This window comes from Scomber scombrus, chromosome 14, assembly GCF_963691925.1.
Source record: "Scomber scombrus chromosome 14, fScoSco1.1, whole genome shotgun sequence".
NCBI classification, from domain to species: Eukaryota; Metazoa; Chordata; class Actinopteri; order Scombriformes; family Scombridae; genus Scomber; species Scomber scombrus.
Genome location: NC_084983.1, coordinates 12,470,164 through 12,492,866, shown reverse-complemented (window position 1 = coordinate 12,492,866; position 22,703 = coordinate 12,470,164). Strand labels below are relative to the sequence as shown.

The following is a 22,703-nucleotide window of genomic DNA, read 5'->3' as shown; positions in this document are numbered from 1 at the left end:
TTGCCCTAGAGGGCCCCTATACTTCTGGTTAAACTATATAAGCTGAAACTATATACATTGCTCACCATTGTTATAGTGTGAATCTGTACAATGCACATACTGAAACATCCAAAAGTTACATTTCATTAAACATATTATACAAAAAGTATAACATGTTGGAAAAAGAAGCACTGCCAGATAAATAAATAAATAATAAATGGCAGAATAATGTGACACACTGTAAAAGCTTATTCATTTAAAAGCATTTAGTGTTCTTGAGAATACCATTACACAAGCCAAATGAATATATAATATAATAAATGTATATCAAATGATTTACCTATTATTGAATTCCAAATAGGAAAATTAATTAAAGTCATGAAAAACAACCTTGCCTACCCTCCTGAGAGCTTCCTTATTACAGTCTAATGATTTCAATGTTGTTTTCTGGCGTTAGGAGAAAACGTGTTTTTTCATGTTAGTATAGTATATACTCTATTAACTATTTACACCTAATTCTGATTTAGTCTTTCAAAAAAGTGTTTCATATTTCCACCTCAGCACATTAGACCCTGTATTATCTCAGGTAGGCGAGTAGAGACTCAAGAGATGAAGGTCGCACCACATGTTGCCTTTAACTGTTGCACTGAGCCCATCCTGGGGGCAGAACCACAGCTAATTATTTGAAGGAGGGAACCTATTGAAGCCTTCCTCCTCATCTTCGCCATTAATCTCCCTTCATTTGATGCTGTAAACTGGTGCGGAGGACTTTGTTGAAGACAAGGGGACATTCAATTCAGGAGCCCAACGATTGCTGTCCGTCTTGTGGTGAGTGACGTTGTGAATTATTATAAATTAGGATAAATCTTTTTTCAGTTACTTTTTTAATCTAATTTTGCAAGAAAAAACTTGATCAGATCTCATATATCTGCATATCTATGTGTGTGTGCTGGCAGCATATTTCACAAGTGTGAATTATACTGAAAAATGTGTAGACATTATTAGTACTTATCATGTTTTTTAATGAACTTCACATTCACAGACACAGCAAAAAGATAAGAAAATTCTGTTTAGTGAGTGATGATGTACTGACCTCAACAGGGTTAGATTAAGATGCAAAATATTAATCTTTTGCATCAGTTGACCAACATAATAGTAGCTGTGTAGAAGGAACAGTGTGGTAATAGCACTGATAGCAACTCTCTGCTTCTGCAGTTTATCACAGATATATTCCACAACATGTTAATGTTAGGTATATTTACATTCTCAGCTAACGGATGCCTCCCCCTGGGGAAGCTGCTCTACCTCCCCTGCCCTTCTCCTTTGAGACCCTCCCTGTGCCACTTGCAGCTGAGACCCAGGGAGCAAAATTAACAAGCAAATTGAAACAGACTCTAACCATGGCAGAAATACCTTCAATAATTTGTAACCCACTGTGTATGTTCGTAGTGTGTACTTTAGAGGTGTAATATTTTTTTTTTCCCGCTCCTTCTACTTGATTTCTTTATCCGCGATGCATATTGTTATTTCTTGTCTAATAACTAAACATTTGATGGTTTGATGCAGGCTGGCTGCCTTGAGTGAGAAGGAACAGCATGTCAAACAACATGGCCAAGATTGCAGATGCTCGAAAGACAGTAGAACAACTGAAACTGGAGGTCAACATAGAGAGGATGATGGTGAGTCAGCACAATGTGGAACAACAAAGTCAACTTTGGAAAACACATCGCTTTAGATTGTTAAGAATATGAACATGTCTTATGTTTTCATATAGAGCATTAAAGTGAAAATGAAATTTAAAAAGCCTTTCTCATGCAGTTTATTTTTGACATTTACCAGCAAACACGAGTAAAAATTCCAGCCAATACAATCACAATTTTGAACTATCGACCACTCAAAATAAACTTAATTTACACAAGTGATAATATTTACGTTGTTGACTGACCGTTTTAAGAGAAAATACATGAAAGTAAGATTATACATATATTATTTAAAGGTCTTCTTCCCCTCCCCTGTTTGACACACTAACACCACTCTTTTTGCACAGATATCCAAAGCAGCAGCTGAATTGATGTCTTACTGTGAAGCTCATGCTAAAGAGGACCCCCTGGTGGCCCCACTACCATCTTCAGAGAACCCGTTTAGAGAGAAGAAATTATTCTGTGTAATACTGTAACCCCCACATGTACATCAACGCATCAATTCAATGCCAACTTTAATGACATAGCCTACTCAATCAGAAAACCTTTTTTTTTTTTTTTTTTTTTTTACAACTTTCAACTTTGTCTGTAATTTATGTAGCTAACAGGTGACTAACGTTACCTGAAGAACTGTTCTCCTTTGAACATGATAATGATGGCAATAAAGAGTTTTTTTAAAATGGGTGCAAAGTTCATTGAACCAGGCCAATGCTGCTGCCTCTCCTTGTGCACACAGTCTGTATCTGAGCTTATTTATTAACTCAAGTTGTCACGTGTGCTTATATTATGGCACTGATGTAATAATTTTGTCATATTCAATTTGTGTGCAGTCAAACCAGGTAAACACATATATATTTGCTCACCATCATGTTTACACAGCATGAAACATAAGCTCAACATTTAAGATGACAAAGACACATGTTGAAGTAATTCTTTTTGTTTCAATTAATACTGTACAAACAACTTGATTATCAAGTTTTGTTTATATGCCTGGATGTCAAAGCTGTTTTTCAGGAGGATGTCCCTTGGTCACAGAAACCAATGCAAATGTTGGGCGGGGCTTTTGTGATGATGTCAATACAGGTTAGAGGTTGGAGAGACAACAGGTGTGCACAGTTTACACAGACCAGGGAGCTCTCACACTGTGATAGCTGCCAAGGTACACAGATCTCTCGATTTTTTTGGGAATTAGCAGCAGAAAATAAGGTATGTACCTTTCTATTGGCCACCTAACATAACTGTAATAGGAAAAGCTAATTTTCCAATTTTAGCATTTGTGAAGGAACTGCATCAGCTTAAGCAGGAACTTTGCTGAAATGACATTTGGACCTCTCTTCAACATGTGAAATCTCAACAATGAAACTTGTGAGGCTTGTCGTCAGAGCTCTTAATGTATATTGTATGGCACTTCAAGACAAGCAGGGATGAGCAAGAAAAACTTGTCTGACATGCGGACCTTGAACACACCTGTGCCTCATATAACAACTGACAGGGAAGACAATAAGTGACAGAAACTTTAAAAGTCATGAGCAAGAAAAAAGCCCAAAGCTAAATTACATAAATAGTATAGTATAAAATATTTAACATGATATATTGATATATATTATTTTATTGTGCAGCACTGCATTTTGTAATCACCAACACTTAAGTGAGGGGAACCAGACTTATGTGGCAAACATGTTCATTTACAAACAGCCCTTATGATTTGAATTTTATTTTGCAAGAGAAATGAGCAGATCAAAGGCCGCCTTCTACTGTACATCCTGGCCTGATTAGATAGAGAGAGGATATAGTGCCATTGTGTTGTGGACATTTGCAGACATTGACTCTCATTTAGTGTGATTAATATGACATGACACTTACAAGTATAAGACAGCTCTAATGTTTTGGCTCAAAATGAACTATCTCTTTGTACATGTGAGACTTTCATTTGAGAATATTTCCTGCTGTTTTGTTCACCCTTCAGATAAATATCTGGCATGATTACACTATATTCATGAATTGAAAATATTTGAAAATACAGTGACACCTCATAGGGTACAAATTATACTATAACTTAACTAATGCATCTAATGTATCGTGAATTGCTGTTGCCATTAAAAAATGATCAAGTCACTATGACTTTATGTGTTTAGTTCACACTCAAAAGATAATCAGTTAAGGAATTTTAGTGAGAATAGACCCAGTGGTATTAGCATATTTTCAACATAGGGGGTGGAATGTGAATTGCTGCTGTTAATTTTTTTAAATTGTGTTTGTGCTGTTGAAAGCAGTGAAGTGTGGTAGAGAAAATGCACTAAAACCAAAATCAATCTAGCAGATACCAGTTGACAAATTGGAGGATGATCAGACATGTTTAAGCTCAACAGAGGTGCCATACACCTACCCAATAAACTGACAACTGAGTGTAAAAGGCGCATGAAGTGTTCATCATTACTTTATCATTACTTCACACAAGTTTACCTATACTATACTTTACTGCATGTAAAGTAAGACCAGTAACAAAACGTCAGCAAACACATATATTTCAGTGTCAACGGAAGTTTTTTTTTTTTTAACAGTAACAGTTTTTTCTCACCAACATTTTTAAATACTTTGAAAAGAGGTCTTTTCTCATACAAATAGGAACTATTACACTTACTTGTGTGTGTGTGTTCATAGGCTACTTTTGGGGACACATTACAAACTTTGGATCAGTTAATTGGGGACTTTTTTCTTTCTTTCAATTGTTGTTGCTGTGCAGTGCTGGTAGATGGGTTAGGTGAATGTCCTGTATCATCTTATGTATATTACTTATATTTCTTTGAGCTTAAATGATGAAACACTATAAAAAATAAAGTTTGAAAAGAGAGAGAGAATAAAGTACCTACATGATGATGTTAACTTGCAATAACCTTTATGTGAGGCACAGACATTCCCTGACTGTAGGCGTGATACCTTTTTTGCTTGTAATAATCACATGACATATCATAAAATAAAGCTATCTGCCTGAACTTTAATCTTAAAGCTGAGTCAGTTAACATTTAAAGGATATGTTTTTCAATTTAGCTAAAGAAATACCCATCTTATTTCTCTAAAATGTATGAATATTGATTATAATGGTTTATTTCTTGTGTTTTTAGGCCCAACGATGGCCAACTTTGGAGGACATGCCATCCCTGGCACTTTTTTCCTGTTCTATGGCTTTTGGCTGGCAGTGAAACACACTCTGCAGCACTACTGGAGGACAAATCAGCCTAAAGGAAGACAGATTGTGCCCCCTTCCTTTAAAAGAATGGACTATATTGAGGGAGGACTCAAAATCTTTGCTGCATTTGTTGGTAAGTGTTACTTTCAGTCATCTCCATTATCAAAACACTCTAAACTTGTTCTCGTCTTGTCTCATTTGTCTGATGTTGTCCTGATATTGTCCTGTCACAGGTATTATGGTTGAACAGTTTGTGGTAGATGGGCCACATGCCCGCCTCTATGACACAGAAAATAAGTCGTGGGTCAAGCTGATGAACTGGCAGCACGGCACAATGTATCTATTCTTTGGGATCTCCGGAATAGCACTGGTTGCCAGTAATGCTTCCAAAATGGTGCCAGTTGGTGTTGACCGCCTTGCTCTTTCCTTGGCTCTTTTTGTTGAAGGTAAGCTGTGTAGGAAGTGAGGTTTCAGTGATATATTTTTTCTTCATACGTGACATCATATACGTATTGCTGATGTGTATTTGAGCTATGTTTTGTTTTTGTCTCTCTGATATCTTGCAGGGTTTCTATTCTATTTCCATGTGCACAATCGGCCCCCGCTTGACGCTCACATCCACACCCTGCTGCTAGTGGCAGTGTTTGGTGGATCAGCCAGCACCATGTTGGAGGTGTTCATGAGAGACAACATTGTTTTAGAGCTACTCAGGGCATGCCTCTTCATCTTGCAGGGCTCATGGTTCTACCAGGTAATTAGCAAAATGCAATGGCCCATGAACTATAAACTGTGTTTGCATTATTTTCCTTATTCTATCCAACCAATGGATGTCATTAATTTCTGTAAGCAGTTCTAGTATCAAATTGGTTTGATTCATGAGTATTCATAGAGACTTAAAAACTGCTTTGATACCCAGACCTCAAACCCTCCTCATCAAACAAAGTGTTTGACGCTTCGCTCCTTTATGATACTTTGTCATTTCAGATTGGATTTGTACTTTACCCATTAAGTGGACCAGAGTGGGATTTGACAAAGCATAACAACATCATGTTCGTCACTATGTGCTTCTGCTGGCATATGGCTGTGGCCCTGCTTTCAGTCGCAGGAACCTTTGCTGTGGTGTTGTTGTAAGTATCAATGTGTAACACAGAACATGGTTAATCCATCATACAAAAAAGTGAAATGAAATTAAAATGATACATCACCATGTTGTCCACCTGATACGTACATGAGCATTAAATTCAACTGAAACTGAATTGATTTTCAAAAGCAGGCACTTAATATTTAATGTAAAAGGTCAAAAAGGGCTATATGATTATTTTACCCGGTATATGTTGCGTTTTTATGTTATTATACAGGGGAAACTATTATTTATCACAACATATTCTAGGTAATGGTGGCTGGGTTATAACGACTTAAAGCTAACTATGTCTGATTTTTCTGAACTACGCACTTGCTTGATGACCTGTGTTTACAGGTACCCTTATAAGTTTTTATAGTCAGCATGTTTTTGTTTACACTCAACATTCCTGCCCATAATGCATTATGTCTTTAAAGCCTGCTGAACATGTTGACTGTTAAAACATTTAGTAAGCATAAGTCCTTTCTTTTAAACTTGCATTATTTACATCTACTTGCTGTCTTTTTCTCTTCTTTTTTTGGTTCATTGCTACTTTCAGAGTGCTCAGCAGTCACCAGAAATGTGTAACAGATTACCCTTATACTTGCTTATACATCCATGTGCACATACTGGTAGAACGTGAGAACTAACAGAGGTCAAAATTTAGGACAGCATTACGATCTATTTTGAATATTTTAGATATTTGGCTTCCCTTGCCAGATATGGAGCACTCATTAAATGACAATTTCAGCAACTGGTTAACTGTGAGTAGACGGAGACAGAAAGCTAATTGTGGCCGTCTAATCCTTTTGTATCCATGTTTTTCTTGTTCAAACAGCACAGTGAAGCGACTCTCAGGAAAGGGACACGACATAGAGATTGGAATGCGAAAAACATCCTCCAGTTCAAACTACCAGAAAGCTTTGCTCGAACAGTCGGATGAAGAGTGAATCCTTTGTTGTGTTTTCTTTGCAAATTTAACAATGATTTAAAATCTGCTTTTCTGTGTCAGCTGTTTTGTACAATGCACTTTTATAATCTTTTGTATTAAAAAAAAAACAACACAACTCAATTTCAAAGTTGTTTCAAATGATCTGTTATAGTATTTTCACATATGTACCAGTTTTATGAATTGTAACCTGAAATGTATGACTTGTGTATGACCTGTTAACAAATGAAATAAACACCCGAAAAGAAAACTATAGTAATAATATATTAAGACAAATCAACAAGGAACAATATTTAAATAAAACTGACTTATGTCACACTAGTATGACATTTCCCATTACTGTATAACATCAAACAGTCGTATAAAAAAACTGAATTAATTTAATATGAATTGACTTCAGGTTATGTTTAGGTGAAATATCCTGTTTTTAAAGTCTGTCAACCACTGAAAGAAAAAATAAAGTGTGCAGAATTTCTATGAAAAAGATGCAGGCTGAGTGAATGTGACTGTAGTTGTCAGCCTAGTGAGCAGTAATCATAACTTACTTTTCATTATACATCATGTAGAATTCAATTCAGGAAAATCAAATTTAGTTGAGGAATAATCATTTTCAACATGCGCTGATGCTACTTTGCAGATATCAACCAACAGATCATCATCCAACAGATAAATTGTAAAAACAACAAGCCAATAGCATTATACAGAAGATCTGTGTCTGGCATCTATGGGGATTATCCAAATTGAAAATAAATAAAAGTGTATTACACACTGTAATGGCAATGTTGCAAAAAAACTTGAACTTACAGGAAATAAGTCAAAAGACTTTGGAAAAGCTTGAGAACAAAGATACTCAAATGAATTAATACAGGCAGTAATACTGTGCACTAGACCTATGATTTGTTGCTGGCTGATGGATAATATCACTTTTGAGGTGCAGGAGGGGGATCAGGTGCACATTTTGGTGAAGGTGCTGTTGTGACTACAACTGTGGAGACAGATTTCGGGGAGCCAGTTGCCATGTGCTGCTGAAGCTGCTGCGCTGGAACCGTCTGGATCCGAACCTTAATGAAGATAGACAGACAGTTAGCAGTGAAGAGACTTATTTAAGGTGATCATATAGCTCAGTATCAGTGCAGTCATAAGAGATCGTATAAGAAAGATTATTCATTCTCAAACACGTGACACGTTTTTTTCATAGATTTTGGTGACTAATGACAATTACTGTTGTCTTTACATGCTTTACAGTGGTTTATACTGTACTGTAACCCACATATTAAAAATCCATTTGGAAGTAGTAAATTGAATGGATGTTATGAAAAGCATTTTTTCTTTTCTTGGAAATACTTTCTCATTTGTGACTTGAAAAAACTGACATTCAAACTAACCTGTGTGGCTTGTCCTTGTTGCTGAAGCTGCTGGAACTGTTGTGCAGTGACAAAGCTGACTGGTTTGTTCCCTGCGATCAGCTTTGTACCAGCAGGCATGGTGGTCAGGATGATGTTCCTTCCCAGACTGCTGATACTGCTCAACAGAGGAAAACAGAGGAATAGGACAAAAACATATCAGTCTACAAGCCAAAGTCATAGCTGTGGAGGTGGACCCTGTAAAGAATAATGGATGATATCTATAAATATAAATGTATTTAAGAAACTCCAAAATAACCACTTCTGTAGCTAAAGTAAAAACAAAATATACAAAAAATACCCCACAGAAATAAATATCATCTCAGTGCAATGAATGTGACAACACATTATAATAAATAGTGGAAATCCGTTTCCAACAGTTTGAGTTTCATTTACTCTTTCAGCCAGAAAGTCAGAAAAATGTCTTAAGAGAAATATTTTCAATAAAAAGACAAAGGGAAAGAAAACAATGCAGGTGATGAGACTTACTTTTGATTAAGGCTTCCTTTCACAATAGGTGTGGTCACTACACTTTTACTCTTAAGTGGTTGGTTGAGGACAGAGAGGGGCACTGTGATCCGTGCAGGTAACTTCCCCTATAATGTGGGCGAAGGAGAGGATTATTCCAGAGTCACGTGAGTATCAAAAGGTGTGGTATGTACTGAGACATGGTTGAGGGGAGTTTCTTAAATAAACAGTGCAGATATATCTGCTGCGTGTATAGAGGCTAGACCTTGCTGTTAAGTAATAGCAAGGTCTAAATTCCCATAATTGTGAAAATACTTTAGGGAGTTATTATCTCATTATATCTTATATTCAGATACTTAGATTCAGATTGTGTCTATAGCCAGCTGAAACAGACTGCAAATAGATCACTTATGACATAATTATCATTTTAATACATAAAAAGAATGTTGATGACAATGTCTGTCAAATGTAAATGCTGAAGATTTCCAGTGTACTTCAGCTGTAAAGTACATGACTAAACCAAAGGGAATGATGGACAAAAGTTACATTTAAAATATGCAAAGGAAGTGAGGAGCTCTCTTACTGTTTGTGTGGTGACCACTGTAGCAGGAACCTGCCGCACAGTAGCTGTAGCTGTTCCTAGTGTCAGAGGTGAGCCTGAGACTCCGGGGGCCACTGTGATTCCCTTCGCACCAGCCACTACACTGGCAGCCATGGTCACTACATTAGCACATGTGGACACTGTGAGCGGTTTACTGCCAGAAGTGGTCGTCATTGTGATGGTCTGACCCTGTTTCTGTGGAATGACACCGAGGCCAGGCATTATACGAATTGTGGCGCCACTCTTGTCAGGGGAGGAGACGGTGGTGAAGGTCCTTGATTTTTGGTCAGCCATAGTGACAGCTAATGTTGGCATCAGACGTATGGCTGTGTCTCCTGCAGCCTTCAACAAGGTGGAGGTAACGGGGCCTGTTTTAGTGGTCTGTGCATCCCCTGTACAGGATGTAGCACTGGAGACAGAGGAAGGCGAATGGTGGGGTGGTGTCACATGGAGAGTGGCTGATATGCTCTTGCTGCCTGTGGCACCAGTGCCCAGGAAGTCAGGGGTGAGTTTGACTGTTGCAACTGGGGATTTGGCAAGAGTTGCCATCATGTCCGGGGTGATCCGAAGCACCGTCTGACCTTTAGCATCTGTGGTGATGGAGGATGGTGGAAGACGTAGGACATCTTTACCCTGGATTCGTAGGTTTGTTGCAGTTATTGGAATTCCTGCTCCTCCTGAAGTCTTCATTCCTAATTGGCCTGTGATGGACACCTTTACAAAAAAAAGAAAGTAATACACCCATATATAAATCGTATAATCATTAATATGGCAAATTCAGATTTCCTGCACTTCCTTATCAAAGTTGATGCAATTATTGTTAGATTTTTTAATATTTTGATTACATTTTCATCTAGCTAACTGTTTTAAACATTTTTGCTATTTTTGTGAAAATTCCTGATGATCATTTTTACTTATTTAAAGAAATGAAATGTCCTCTATTATGGTCAGCTTCATAACCTGAAGACCTTTTTCTGTTGAAATCGGAGAGAGGCATAATTTTCCTACGACCGTAGGTTGAATTTAATGAGTATTAAGTTTTACACTTGGGTATTTGTTTGAGGACAAAGCTCCTACACTGACTTTCTAACTAACCAAACTAATCAGCCAAGTGGAGACATTCTAGATCAACTAGCTGCTCAAATATCTCAGTTAAAATAAATTAGTTCACCTGTTTGATGTTAGAGCTGGCGACTCCTTGCAGCACAGCAGGTGAGGTAGGGTTATTAGCTGGGCTACCAGGTGATCCTGTTTGAGGTTTGGTCACAGTTACAGTAGAGACAGACAGGGTGGGTGGCACCTGAACTGGACTACTAGAAGACTGACTCCTCAGAGGCACTGAAACCACGGTCTATTTATACACACACACGCAAACACAGAAAGAAGCAGTTATACATATGTAATGTGCAATGTAAACTATTAACACGGCTCATTGCTTTCTTTTTTAGGTGTCAGTTTTTCTGGTTACCTGTGAAATGCCCTTGGCTGCCACTGAGACTGGCATCCTGATCTGGTGAGGCGTCTGGTGTACAAGCGTGGCCTGCTGACTTCCTGCTGCAGCACCCAGACCTGACTGAGCAGAAACAACCCGTACTTGAGGGAGGGAGCCTGCCGCCAAGTGGCTCACAATACGAGCTGCATGTTGGGACGTGACTGGCTGTGATACTGGTGGACCAGTCTGAGTGGTGGGTAAGATGGTTCCCAGCTGGGGTAAAGAGGGAGGGGACACAAGGAGAACACTGGGAGAGAAGAAGCAGTGGACAAAAGCAGAGACAATTACAAACTGAACAAATATAACATTCATGCAGTACCAGTTAAAAGTTTGGACACACTTTCTAATTCAAGTGAAAGGGAAAGTGTGTCCAACTTTTGACTGGAATTGTATGTATTTTTAAAACACGGATAAGAACAAAAGATTTTGCGTCACACTGACCCTGGGCTGGTTTTTATTGCATCTTGGACTACAGTCTTCGTTGGTGTGGTGGTTGTGAAGGGTAAGGGTGACTTAGGGGTTCCAGGTGTGTTTGGGGTGGGTGTTGAAGGGGTTGGTGACATTGGATTGGAGCCTATATCCTGTCCTGCCTCCAGACATCCAGGTGTTTTACTGACTCCGTCTTTACTTCCGGACTTCTAAAAAATAAACCAGACTTAAAGATCACAACAAAATTTGGTTCTGTGACACTGATAAATAACCTAAAACTCCATGCAGGAAAGCAATACTTACAATAATAGTAGCACAACTTCAGTAGTGTATTCCATACAGTGAAAAACAAATGGAGCTAGGTGTTATATTTTTCTGCAGTAAAATAGAGACAGAGCACTCACAGGCTTTGATGCAGGTTTAGGTTTCTGCTGTAGAGCTTTTCGTGCTTTTGCGGCAGCAGCTTGAGCCTGGTGAATCCTCTCTGGATGGGACAGATAAAACATGAAAATGAAGAGATTTCCATAGTACCCTTAGTGGTCTTCAAGAGCAAAATAATATGTTGTGAGACACTTTGTTCATGTTCTACATGTACGTACACTTAAAAAAAAAAAAAAAAAAAAAAGGGGGGGGAGATGAAGCGGCAGCAGGATGATGAAACCAAAGCTGGAAATTTTCAAATTCTACACACTGTGGTTATAAAAACTACAAAAGTATTAAAATACATACAGTTCTAGTATAAGATTTGGAGGAAACTTTCTAATTCACATAAATAAGAAAGTGTGTCAAAACTTTTGACTGCTACTGTATGTGTCAAGCAGAGCTACAAGGGGTTAAATAAACAAGTCTGGTCTTCAGACAGTGGTGGATAATGAAACTACACGGCTGCATTTACAGGATTAGAGATTAGATTTTCCCTTTTGATCAAACGTTAAGGCTGGGCAGTAAATGTCTCAGTATTTGTTTTTAATGTAACATTTTGTAATCAGAAAAAGAAAACCCTGCTATCATCACATTCTTCCTTACCAAACTCTTCTTGAGTCCTATTGCGGTGCAGGTAAATCCATAGTTTGCGGCCAATGTCATACTTCACACAGGGGTCTTTCTCATAGTGAAGTCTATCCAGGGCTCCACTGACAACCGTGTTCACCTAAAAGGCAAAGAAAGCCTCTTAAACACAGGGAATGTCACCGTAAGACAACAGCTTACAGCAGACCAAACTAAACAATCTAGAAAGCTAAATGTATCACACCTGTGCACTAGTGACATCCGGAGCGAGAAACTGTGAGTCTTTCAGCAGTTCACAGATCTCTGCCCTGGTTCCCTCTCCGTTGGGTAACCTGGCTGCTGCATCCCGCACTAAGGAAGAAAGAGAGTAGAAGGCAAAATGAATATGACACATACTTAAAGCACCCCTAAAACATGTCAGTTCCCCACACCCTGACAATGAAGTCTTGAGTAAAACAGAACGTCTAACCCAGAGAGAGAATGGTGACGTATGGTGGCCGGTCTGAACGGAGCAGTGTGTGCTCCCTGGCCTTGTTGAGAGACATCTCCTTATCAAACACCCCTTTAACAGGCCCCACCACAGATTCAAAACCGTGCATCCTGAATGTGAAGGCTTTATGTGGTTGGTTGTATCTTTGCTGCTCCTAATAAACACACATACACACACGCACAAAAAAAAGTATGTTGGCTGAGAGAGTTCAATTTGTAATTCTTAAGGATAAAAAAAATGACTGCTATTCAGGACAGAAATTGTCAAAGGAACTGAACACAGATGATCAAAATGAGAAATCACAGAGCCTAAACAAACCTGGATTTGAAACACCTGTCTCTCATTTCCAGTGCTGGGCCGCACCACGTAATCAGTCGAACTGTTTGGTTAGAGATATTACACTGTTTACTTCAACAGTCTTAATACTGCAACTTAAACATGTTAATGCAAGGATATAAACATTTTATTTTCATGTAGAATAAAGCTAAATGTTTTACTCAATTGAGCAATTAACTATTTGGTATTTAAAAAACACAAAATTACAATTGATATATGAAAAAGGCATGCTTAGTCTGACCAGCAACTCCCCATAAAAAACAATTCAAAAACAAAAACAAATTTTCTGTCAATCAACTGACTTCTTACATATTTTCTCAGCATTATGTAATATTTGAAATGATTGATTAATAACTGAATCTTACACTCTCGGTGTGGGAGAAGTCATCTCCATGAGTTCTTCATTTTCAGTCTGGGGATGACATATATATAAATAAATAAATAAATACAGTATAATGTAACCATAGTAGCACAGTCATTTGGAATCTGTAGTGTTAATACTAAAGCTTTGTTGGTGATATGAATAATATTTTAGATTTGTGATACCTTGACAACTAAATCTTTTGAGTCCAGCCACAGCTGAAAGAGAGCACTGAGATCTTTCTCTGTATCCTGAGTGGGACCTAAAATAAGCAACGGACATTAACCTCACAGAATAGAATCAGCATGAACACCAAGCAATCCACTTATCAGGAAGTGTAGTAGTCTATCCCTCTCACCAATCCATCTCCACTGCTGAGATTCTTCTGAAAATTCCACAAATGGGGAAAAGCCACTCGGCAGTGCCATCATGCCATCTGATTGTCACCGGGTTGGAAAAAAAAAAAAAATGAATATCTTGCAGTGGAAAAAAAAAGAAGCCGGACCATTGTAGTGTACATGACTGTGACTACTTACCTTTAGTCTCTCCTGCAAGAAACTGCAGAGCTTGAAGAACCAAGTCGGACCAACATGAGGCAGAGGAAAACCACACATTGAGGGAACTGGCTGGAGAGGATTGCCACATTTGAACTTTCTCCTCTATCTGGGAACAGATCAAAGTTTAATTGTTAAAATGATTGGTCGGGCCTGTGCTTCAACTTACAGTATAAAATGCATGTGAGAATCTGTGATGAGTAAATACCATTAAAGTACTGGCGAGGAGTTCTGCCCTCACGATAGTCTCCAACAAGCTGAAGAAACTGACAGCTATTTCCTCAACCATAACCGGGCTGCTCTGAGACTCCTCCACCATTCTGTAATATCGAAGGTTATTTACATTAGTCTTAGATTACAGAAGACCCATTTCATATCTGGATAATACTATCTGGACACAGTGACAACAGTATGACACTAAACTCACTCTTCCTTGATGTTGGGCAGTGGAGTAGATGGTTTATCTGGCAGGGAGTTGATGATGTTTGCTGGTGGAGCTGAGGGGGTGTCTAAAGGTGTGAGAGTTTCACAGGGATCCTCAGATTCCACTTTTATTGTCCTCATTTTCTTCTTCCTTCTCTCATCTCTTATCTTTTTTTTGGGCAGAGACAGATCAAAGAGTGCTGCAAGATAAAAAGACAGAAACATGGCAACTTTTTTGTCATAAAATTTCAGGCAAGCAAGACATTGGTGTAGGGTTAATTTCATTTAATTGGTTTACTCACGCATAGTCCCCTTCCGACCAATATTTGCTCTTGAGAGAATGTCTCCGAGGTGGATATCAGAAGTCATCAAGTCTGGATGGTCCTGAGGAAATAAATCATCAGTGATATATTGTACAACAAAGATTAAAACATATCTGTTTTTCCCCTCCAGCAATCACTTACTGGCTGTCGCTTTCTCTTTTCTCGATGGTTTTGCAGCATGTTTTTTAAATCTCGCTCTCCTAGTTCCATTTTCTCTGTAAGAAATTCAAATATTTTAAGACATTGTATCCACTGTGCTAAAACATAAAGACAATGTCAGCTGGGTATTGCAAGAATCACTAACCAGTGGTCTTCATGTCTTGGGTGGAAAGGCTGGGCAAAACTCTCAGCGAGACAGTGGGTGTCGGAGAAGAAGGTGATTGTGGTGCTGGTGTCCATAATGATATGTCTACAAGGTTACACAATAAGACATGCAAAAGCACTATTAATGTCAGCTTTATACATTTGCTTTTCTTCACTTGAATTTCATTCTAATAATTTTTAAACCCATCTTCATTTTACATTTCCCTCTTTTAAAAAAATGTGTACAATTTGTTTTGTCTCCACATCTACTAATGGTTGTTTTGCTACAACCTAAATAAGCTTGTGAACTTTTCCAATAGAAAAGTACTTTAAAAATGAAAAAAAAACTAATATTATAAGCTGTGATACTAATGAAGAACAGACTGACCATCATCATCGGATGAAGCATTGCTGTCACCACACTCTGTTTTGACCTCCTTTAAAATGCGACTCAGTCTTCTTCTGACCCTTGGCTCCCGCATTTCAGCATGAGTCTTGTTCGGTAGCTTTTTTTTTGGTGGAAAGTCCAGACCATTGTGAACTGCATACTCCAGCAACTCCTACAACAAGGAGACACATTAAGAACAGCTGCAGAGAGGGGGAGGGGAGGGGGGGGGGGGCTATGTACTTCAAACTTTTACAAAAATACCTTTCTTGAGACAAGGATCTGTTTCAACAGCCTGTGGTAATACTGCTGAAAGGAGTACAACTGTCGCTTCCTCTGGGACTTGGCACACAGTTGTCTGTATTTGACCACCTCAGGATTGAAGTAACCATCTGGTTAGAAATAATAAGGGTCATGATGAGAAAATGCTTCAAAAATGCAGTCAGCATAATATAGTTTTGTGTTGATCCGTAAATGAATGCTGCGATTACCTCTGAATAGCTTCTGTGCAAGATGAAGGGGATTTCCAAAATTAAAATTTCTGTTGTTAAATAGGTCGCTGATGGTACTGTCCTGCTCTGCAACCTTGTTGTCGGGAAACTGTGGCAAGAACTGACGAAGGTGCTGCCTCTGGGAATCTGACAGTACTTCAGTCCATGTGCTTTCACTCATCACAGAGAAGAAAATTTCAGGCTGTTGACATAAAAGGTAAACAGTGAATATTGATGCATCACCTGCACTTTGTATTATTATGGTAAACAATCCAACAAAGCAAGAGAGAGCAACTCACATCTTCAAGTAGGTCCTCTGGGAGGCTCACTCTACAGTTCCCCAGCATGCACTCCTCAGTGATTTGTCCATCGTTTTCTTCTTTCGGATCAAGAGGGTCTGTAAGCATATGGGTGAGCGCATCCATCCTTGTCCTCTGTCCCAACCTTAATGTGTTCACACCGAAAGCACAAACGATTACAAAGGCGCGTATAACCTCGTTTAAATCTGCAGACTGATGCCTTTATTTCTCGTCCTTCGACTTGCACACGCTGTTTGGTGTATGTTAAAGGAAGAGCTTGATAGTGAAGTACTAACAACGACAGAGTATCATTAGAAAGCATTCACCAATGTCAAAACACTAGCCACTAACGCACTGCTGTTAGCGAGCTATGCTACCAGCTAAGTTAGCAAGAGGGCCAGTTGTAGTTTGCATTACTGTTTCGGTCTTCAACGCAAACATACTAATAATGTATGGCATATGTGCGTATGCTCACGTTAAAGTTTCTGGTTAAAGTATGCTAATAACACTTACCTTACACTGTTTTGTGTTTTGGAAATGAACGAGGGAAGACTTTTACCGACGTACCGTCTTCTTCTTCTACTGACACTGGATGTTACTGCGCTCATATTGATGCATTACTGCCCTCTTCTGGAGTCAATTTACTCCTACAGCGTCCTCATTGTTAGCTTCTAACAACCATAGACTGTATGCTAACAACGCTGTCTATCGTTTTTCCAACCCACTTAAGTTATCTGATAAGATAGAGTAAGCTAGAGCAATTCTTAGTTAACACATAAGTTATTAACATTATAACACAAAATAATGCAGCTGTAAGAGGTAGAGTCATTAGTTACAATTAATTTTATTTATTCTGCTTGTTTTACGACTACTTCTCAACATTTTTGTGAATTAGCCGTCGTTTTTCACATTTATATATTCTTAACAGAGAACGTAGAGGCTAGTAAAGCAGCAGACAGGTGAGCTAACCCGTAAAGTGGAAAAGGATCAAAATGGCAGACATAAAGGCAGGCATCTTGACCTCTGACAGGAAGTCAGGTTGTTTAACAAATTGTTATTTGTTTTCTTTAATAAATTGATTTAAAACATTACATGACATTTAAAAGAATTAGAAACTTTCCAAGACTTAGTGAATTAACTTTATGTTTGCCCATTTTAATTGCTAACTTTTGACATACTGTATAAAGTCTTTAAAAGTCTTTAAAATTGTCAATTGACTAAATATATATGTGAAATTTTGTTTTAAATCCATCTGCTACGTCACGGGGACAAAACACACAAAGAAGATCAATGTTGAAGTAAGTCCCCGTCAACTGCGGCCAAATTACGTAACAAAGAAGACGGACATCTGCATCTGAAAAAGCAGTGGACAGAATTGATCAAAACGTGTGTTAGCTCCGGAGGGAAATTTTAACCAGAATCTGAAGCGCAATATTGATCGGTACAAGTGGGCGTGGTCTATAACATATTTGCACATAATCAAGAGGCCTTTAACAATCCTGATTAAACCCACTGGAGTCATCCCTTGATATCTCCTGAACACATACAGTACACTGAGTTTTCTTCAAATCACTCTGGGGGGGGGGGGGGGGGGGGGTGTCACTCTGTCTTTAAAATCTGCTTCTTTTTAACACACTTTTTCTGATTTAACATTTTTAGTGCAGTTATTTATAATATGCAACATAGTTTAAAACGGGTCCAGATACCATCATTTAGGCCCATTTGAATTGCTGGTCTAACTTTGTCAGCTTGCTCCTCCTCTTTTTGATGCTGTAGTGAACAAGAGTGAACAGTCAATCCCTCACAGCCAGAGAGAGGCACAGGACTCCCATTGCCCTCCAGAAATCTTTACCAACATTGCCCTGCCTATGTGGTGGGCACACAGGCCCTAGGAGTTCCAGAACTGAGAGACTACCATTTCTCTTGGTTTTTCTTTTAATGCCTAAGGAGAATGGCAGAGGGTGCAGATGAAGAAGAGATCCAGTTCCTGCGTACCGTAAGTGATGCTATCTGCCTCTTCTCAAATAGTTTACAACTAGTTAGTGAATGTATTCAGTCAATGATGTACATTAATAAGCCTTTTTCTATAGGTCATTATCACTTTTTAACACATTGTAGACAAAGATTTACTTCGGGTAACTTTCTTTGCACGGTTGGACCACAGATTGACAAGGACAGTTGCCATTGTCATCTATTTATATCCCAGTGGATACTTGATGCTTTACTGCTTTGTCACTGAGAAGAAAACTATTGGTGCCAGGCAACAGTTGACACATAGACATATTTAGTTTGTGAAAAGTAATTAGATACAGTCACACAAAAGTATTTTATCATTTTGATGCTGAGTCCACAGTTTTCATTTTGGTGCCAAATAGGAAAAATAGGACAATAGGACAACATCATCTACATTTTCTGTAGTTTGTAGGTGGGTCACTTTAGGGCTTTAAGCAGAATATTGCACCGGTGTCAAAGTCAGGTATCAAGATCACAATGGCTTCACAGAAAAAAACCCAAAGTTGTGCAAAATACAGTCAAAGACAAAATTCAGTTTTGATTTTTAGATGTAAGTTGTGTGAGATTCAGTGTAGTCTAGATTTGTGAATTCAAACAGATCCATCCTAAAGCAAGACTGGATGCAGTCAGACTGATTTTGATGACAAATGCTGCAACTAACAGTCGATTAATAGTAGTGTGTTAACTACTGTACTACACTCAATTGTACCATGCCTGGTGGTTTTATGGGCGTATGGATGCTTTTTTCTTGGTTTGTGGTTTAAAGATCTATAACAGAATGAAGCCGATGTGGTCAATATGTTAGAGTTTGTCCTTTTATCATTCTTGCTTTTGGAGGGAATGAAAATAAGAGCAACTGAAGTATTATGTAGTGTGTCGTCATTGGTTTTTGTATAAAAAATACATGTTGGTACATACCAATTATCCCATACAATAGTTGTGATGCAGTGACCTTATCTCACAAGTAATAACGACACATTTCCATCCACCTTTATCCTCTGTGACACATGACAGACTAGAGGGACCTACATTAAATTGTTACTTTCATAGCGTCAGATAAATGTACTTGACAAACCTGGCCTGGCCTGGCACATCGGTGAGTGATGACTGAAGCACTTATTTGCCCAGATATCATGTAATATGTACTTTTGCTGTCACTTTGAAATAAATGGCTGTTAGGGAGGTGGAGGTCACATCTTGAGAAGTACTCATTCTCTGCTGTTTACAATACAGCTCTGTGTGTCACCATTTGTCAGCCATACATTATTAGTGACCGTGTCACCCAAATGTAACATGGATGCATGGGGTGAATCCAATGGATGTTTAGTTTTGAGGTTTATGTTCTGCTGCTCCCCAATATATGATTTTCATAACAAGCATATTTTAAAAATCTAAATCTTGCTTTGGGAGGACTCAGATACAATAAAGCCCCACAGAGGGACCAACATATATAATAATATACAAAGAAATGCACATAACAATACAGTTATAAGATACCAAATGTATTCTGAAGTTTTACTTTAAAGGTTAGAAATGTTCCCTTAATCGATTACACACTATATGTTATAAAAAATGTTTAGCTTAAATTAGTTTATTTTTGTTGCATTACTCACCACTGAGGTATCCTATTTCCTTTTTGGATCTCTGTGCCAAAGCTGGCAGAAGGACACAGTGGCCTTGCAAGTTGTCTAGTGTAACACTCTGTTTGGATATTCAGTGGTAATACTAGATAGATAGATGTTCAAAAAAATGTCACTTGATTTTCTCTAGACCTCAGTAAATCTAACCCTGATATTAGTGTAACCTGCACACTGGCTATCTATAAGCCGATTTTCATGTTATGAGTACACCTTAAAACTCAGTTCCTTATAGCCTGTTGATTAGAAGTTTTGTATCCTGAGTGTGTGACTTTAGTCTTTTGACTTAAATCAATACTTACCTTATATTTTGATGAAGAACAGTGTGTGTTTTAAGTGCTTTAATGTACTTAATCTTGCAGCTACATAAATAAACACATTTTCAGTTTCATTTTTTCATGGCTTGAAACAGTGCTTGAGTAAAGTATGTAACAATATGTCATAAAGTTACTGTCAGTCTGTAGCTGTTCAACCCTGAACTCAGCTCAGTTCTATATTTACTGTGTGAGGATTAGCAAGTTCAAAGCTTGGCCCATTTCAACACCTGTTTACTTCAGTCCGTGCAGAAACTTAGCCGGTAAAGTAGTGCCAGCGATCGTCACTGTCAGATGCTGGTTTCAAAACATTTTGTAATATTGTAGTTATAGCATGGCTAATTCTTAACTTTTTGAGAACAGACTAGTGTTTTCATACTGTCCTGCTGCCCGGCTGTCTGTCAGTCTGTTAGCCTGCAGACACATTCTTTTGCACACAGTGAGAGAAATGTGATACTTACTTCTGTGAAATGCTGTGGGAGGACTTTTAATGAGTCCAGTGGATTGTGCTGAATTGCCTTTAAGGTGCATGAACTGTTGACAGATGTAACTTTTTTGATGGCTGATATTATTAGCAGACTACTGACTTGTTAAGTCTGCTGCGTAGGGTAGGGGTGTCATTGTTATTATTAGATAAGATAGAGTCGTTTATGTGTTCAAGACATGAGATTGATGAAGAGGAAACAATGAATGACAATGTGACTGTTACACAGGCAAAAATACAAATTCTCTCAAACTCATGCTTAAGTTCTGTAGTCTAGCCAGAAAAACTTGTCATAATGGCAGATTTGCACTTGGACTGCACCTTCAACTTGAAAACAAAAGCCACCATGTCCACGCACGTTACCTAAGGTGTGTTATGTTGTGAATAATGAATAGCAAAAAATCTTGGGTTGGTCCACAACCCTGGTCTTTTTGTCTGCAGTTTGCATACTTTCATCATCTTTGCGTGTGTTTCTGTTCTAAATGGGTCAGTCTGAATTTTCACGAGATTAATTTAAACATATTAGCAACCTGTTTATGCCAGTGTAGATCCTGAGTGACTGTACTATGCAGTAGAGTCATGGTGCAAGACATACAGTTTCATATAATAAGGAACACAATAAGTTGAAATTGCATATGAATTGACACACTATTAGGAACTATGTTGAACTCTTTTCACTACAGTTACATGTGTTGGTGAATGGTTTGTAATATTTTGCAGATAAAAACACAACCAGTCGATGATGGATTTCAGAGCTGAGAGGATTCAAAGTGATGTTTTGAATATCCCACTCCTCAGCAAACTGACTAATTGTATTATTGAAGCAGTGCAATGTGGGCCAATCTCTCCTGGCCGTCAAATGCAAAATATCTGGTGCTTTCCAAAACGGGGATGTGTGAACAGCAGGTGCAGCGGCTTGAAATAGAGAGCTTGTGGGGGAGTAGCTGGTGTCATGGAGCCAGAGAGGTGGAGAGATTAGAGTTGGGACAGGGACATGCACAGCGAAAAACACTAAAAGAGGGAAGAGAAGGTTAGGAAGGAGAGTAGTTAAATGTAAAGGAACAGCTGTTTTTAAAGTGTATTTTATGTGTGTCATTCCTGTTATGTTGGCCCCAGTGTTGTCTGTATTGGTGGCCACAAATAAAAAAAGCTCTCATCTATGTGCTGAGATTCAGTCAGACGTTACTATATGTCTTCCTCTGTTAATTGCTCCCATGGTACTTAGACACCTCTAAATTAGTTGTGCTTGTAAAACCACCCCTTGTAAATATAGTCTAGGTCATATGAAATTGACCAGAGTCATGAATAGTAGGTTTAATATGCCAACTTGTAAAATGTAAAAGACGTCATGTAATTGAAACAGTGCAAAATGCATATTCATTAAAGTCGGGACCCGTTAGTATGTGCAGTTTTGCTTTTGAACATTGCAATACCCACAGTCAGATTTCCTATAGCGAACTAGTATAGGGAGTTTAATTTGATGTATTGTTTCACTTACATGGTTATTTTCCTTGAGAGTAATCTAAAATCCATACTCTTTGTCCATGTTTCCTGCAGGCTATCGAACATAGGCACAGCCAATTAACCTCTCTCCTTTATTGTGAACTTCTTTTGTCTTTGTAGGATGATCAAGTGGTACTGCAGTGTACTGCCTCTATTCTTAAAGAACAGATCAAATTGTGTCTGTCTTGTGAAGGATTTGGAAATCGTCTCTGTTTCCTCGAAACCACGTCAAACGCTCAGGTACTGAAAGGAAACAGTGATTCATGCCTTTTACCTAATTTGTTTATTTAAAAATGTTTACTGATTGGAAGTCATGTATTTCAGAATGTCCCTCCAGACCTGGCTATCTGCTGCTTCATATTGGAGCAGTCCTTGTCGGTGCGGGCATTGCAGGAAATGTTGTCCAATACTTCTGTGGATGAGGTAATCAGAGCGAAATTAGTGCTGTTTG

General features: G+C 38.4%; 4 protein-coding genes across 5 annotated transcripts in view; 3 read left to right on the top strand and 1 right to left on the bottom strand.

Annotated features, from left to right (window-relative positions):
* Positions 1–1,565: 1,565 nt before the first annotated feature.
* gng8 (guanine nucleotide binding protein (G protein), gamma 8) lies at positions 1,566–2,155 on the top strand. Its single transcript, XM_062433403.1, has 2 exons — positions 1,566–1,658; positions 2,027–2,155. Exons 1-2 carry the CDS (start codon positions 1,575–1,577, stop codon positions 2,153–2,155), a joined length of 213 nt encoding a protein of 70 aa, XP_062289387.1. The 5' UTR covers positions 1,566–1,574.
* A 618-nt stretch (positions 2,156–2,773) lies between these two features.
* On the top strand, positions 2,774–7,605 carry tmem45b (transmembrane protein 45B). The gene is made up of 6 exons (XM_062433392.1): positions 2,774–2,885; positions 4,802–4,999; positions 5,100–5,312; positions 5,433–5,617; positions 5,851–5,993; positions 6,825–7,605. The coding sequence occupies exons 2-6, from the start codon at positions 4,810–4,812 to the stop codon at positions 6,934–6,936; spliced, it is 843 nt and encodes a 280-aa protein (XP_062289376.1). The 5' UTR covers positions 2,774–2,885; positions 4,802–4,809; the 3' UTR covers positions 6,937–7,605.
* A 193-nt stretch (positions 7,606–7,798) lies between these two features.
* On the bottom strand, positions 7,799–16,427 carry nfrkb (nuclear factor related to kappaB binding protein). Of its 2 annotated transcripts, none has more exons than XM_062433390.1 (25): positions 16,302–16,427; positions 16,003–16,204; positions 15,776–15,903; positions 15,515–15,686; positions 15,128–15,232; positions 14,965–15,038; positions 14,803–14,884; positions 14,505–14,730; positions 14,286–14,397; positions 14,060–14,186; positions 13,882–13,959; positions 13,709–13,785; positions 13,528–13,574; positions 13,145–13,205; positions 12,806–12,980; positions 12,581–12,687; positions 12,355–12,478; positions 11,733–11,812; positions 11,341–11,537; positions 10,876–11,146; positions 10,579–10,758; positions 9,390–10,121; positions 8,828–8,934; positions 8,321–8,456; positions 7,799–7,996 (listed from the first exon to the last, which is right to left on the bottom strand). In XM_062433390.1, the coding sequence occupies exons 1-25, from the start codon at positions 16,425–16,427 to the stop codon at positions 7,856–7,858; spliced, it is 3,867 nt and encodes a 1,288-aa protein (XP_062289374.1). In that variant the 3' UTR covers positions 7,799–7,855. The 2 variants fall into 2 exon arrangements, with proteins under 2 accessions (XP_062289374.1, XP_062289375.1); XM_062433391.1 differs by having other exon boundaries at positions 14,505–14,700.
* Positions 16,428–18,252: 1,825 nt separating this feature from the next.
* LOC133994415 (ryanodine receptor 1-like) overlaps positions 18,253–22,703 on the top strand; it is a 46,370-nt gene continuing 41,919 nt past the window's right edge. Inside the window, exons 1-3 of the mRNA XM_062433667.1 lie at positions 18,253–18,297; positions 22,373–22,492; positions 22,577–22,684. Of these exons, the coding sequence (XP_062289651.1) occupies positions 18,253–18,297; positions 22,373–22,492; positions 22,577–22,684 (273 nt within the window). The remainder of the gene's footprint in view (positions 18,298–22,372; positions 22,493–22,576; positions 22,685–22,703) is intronic.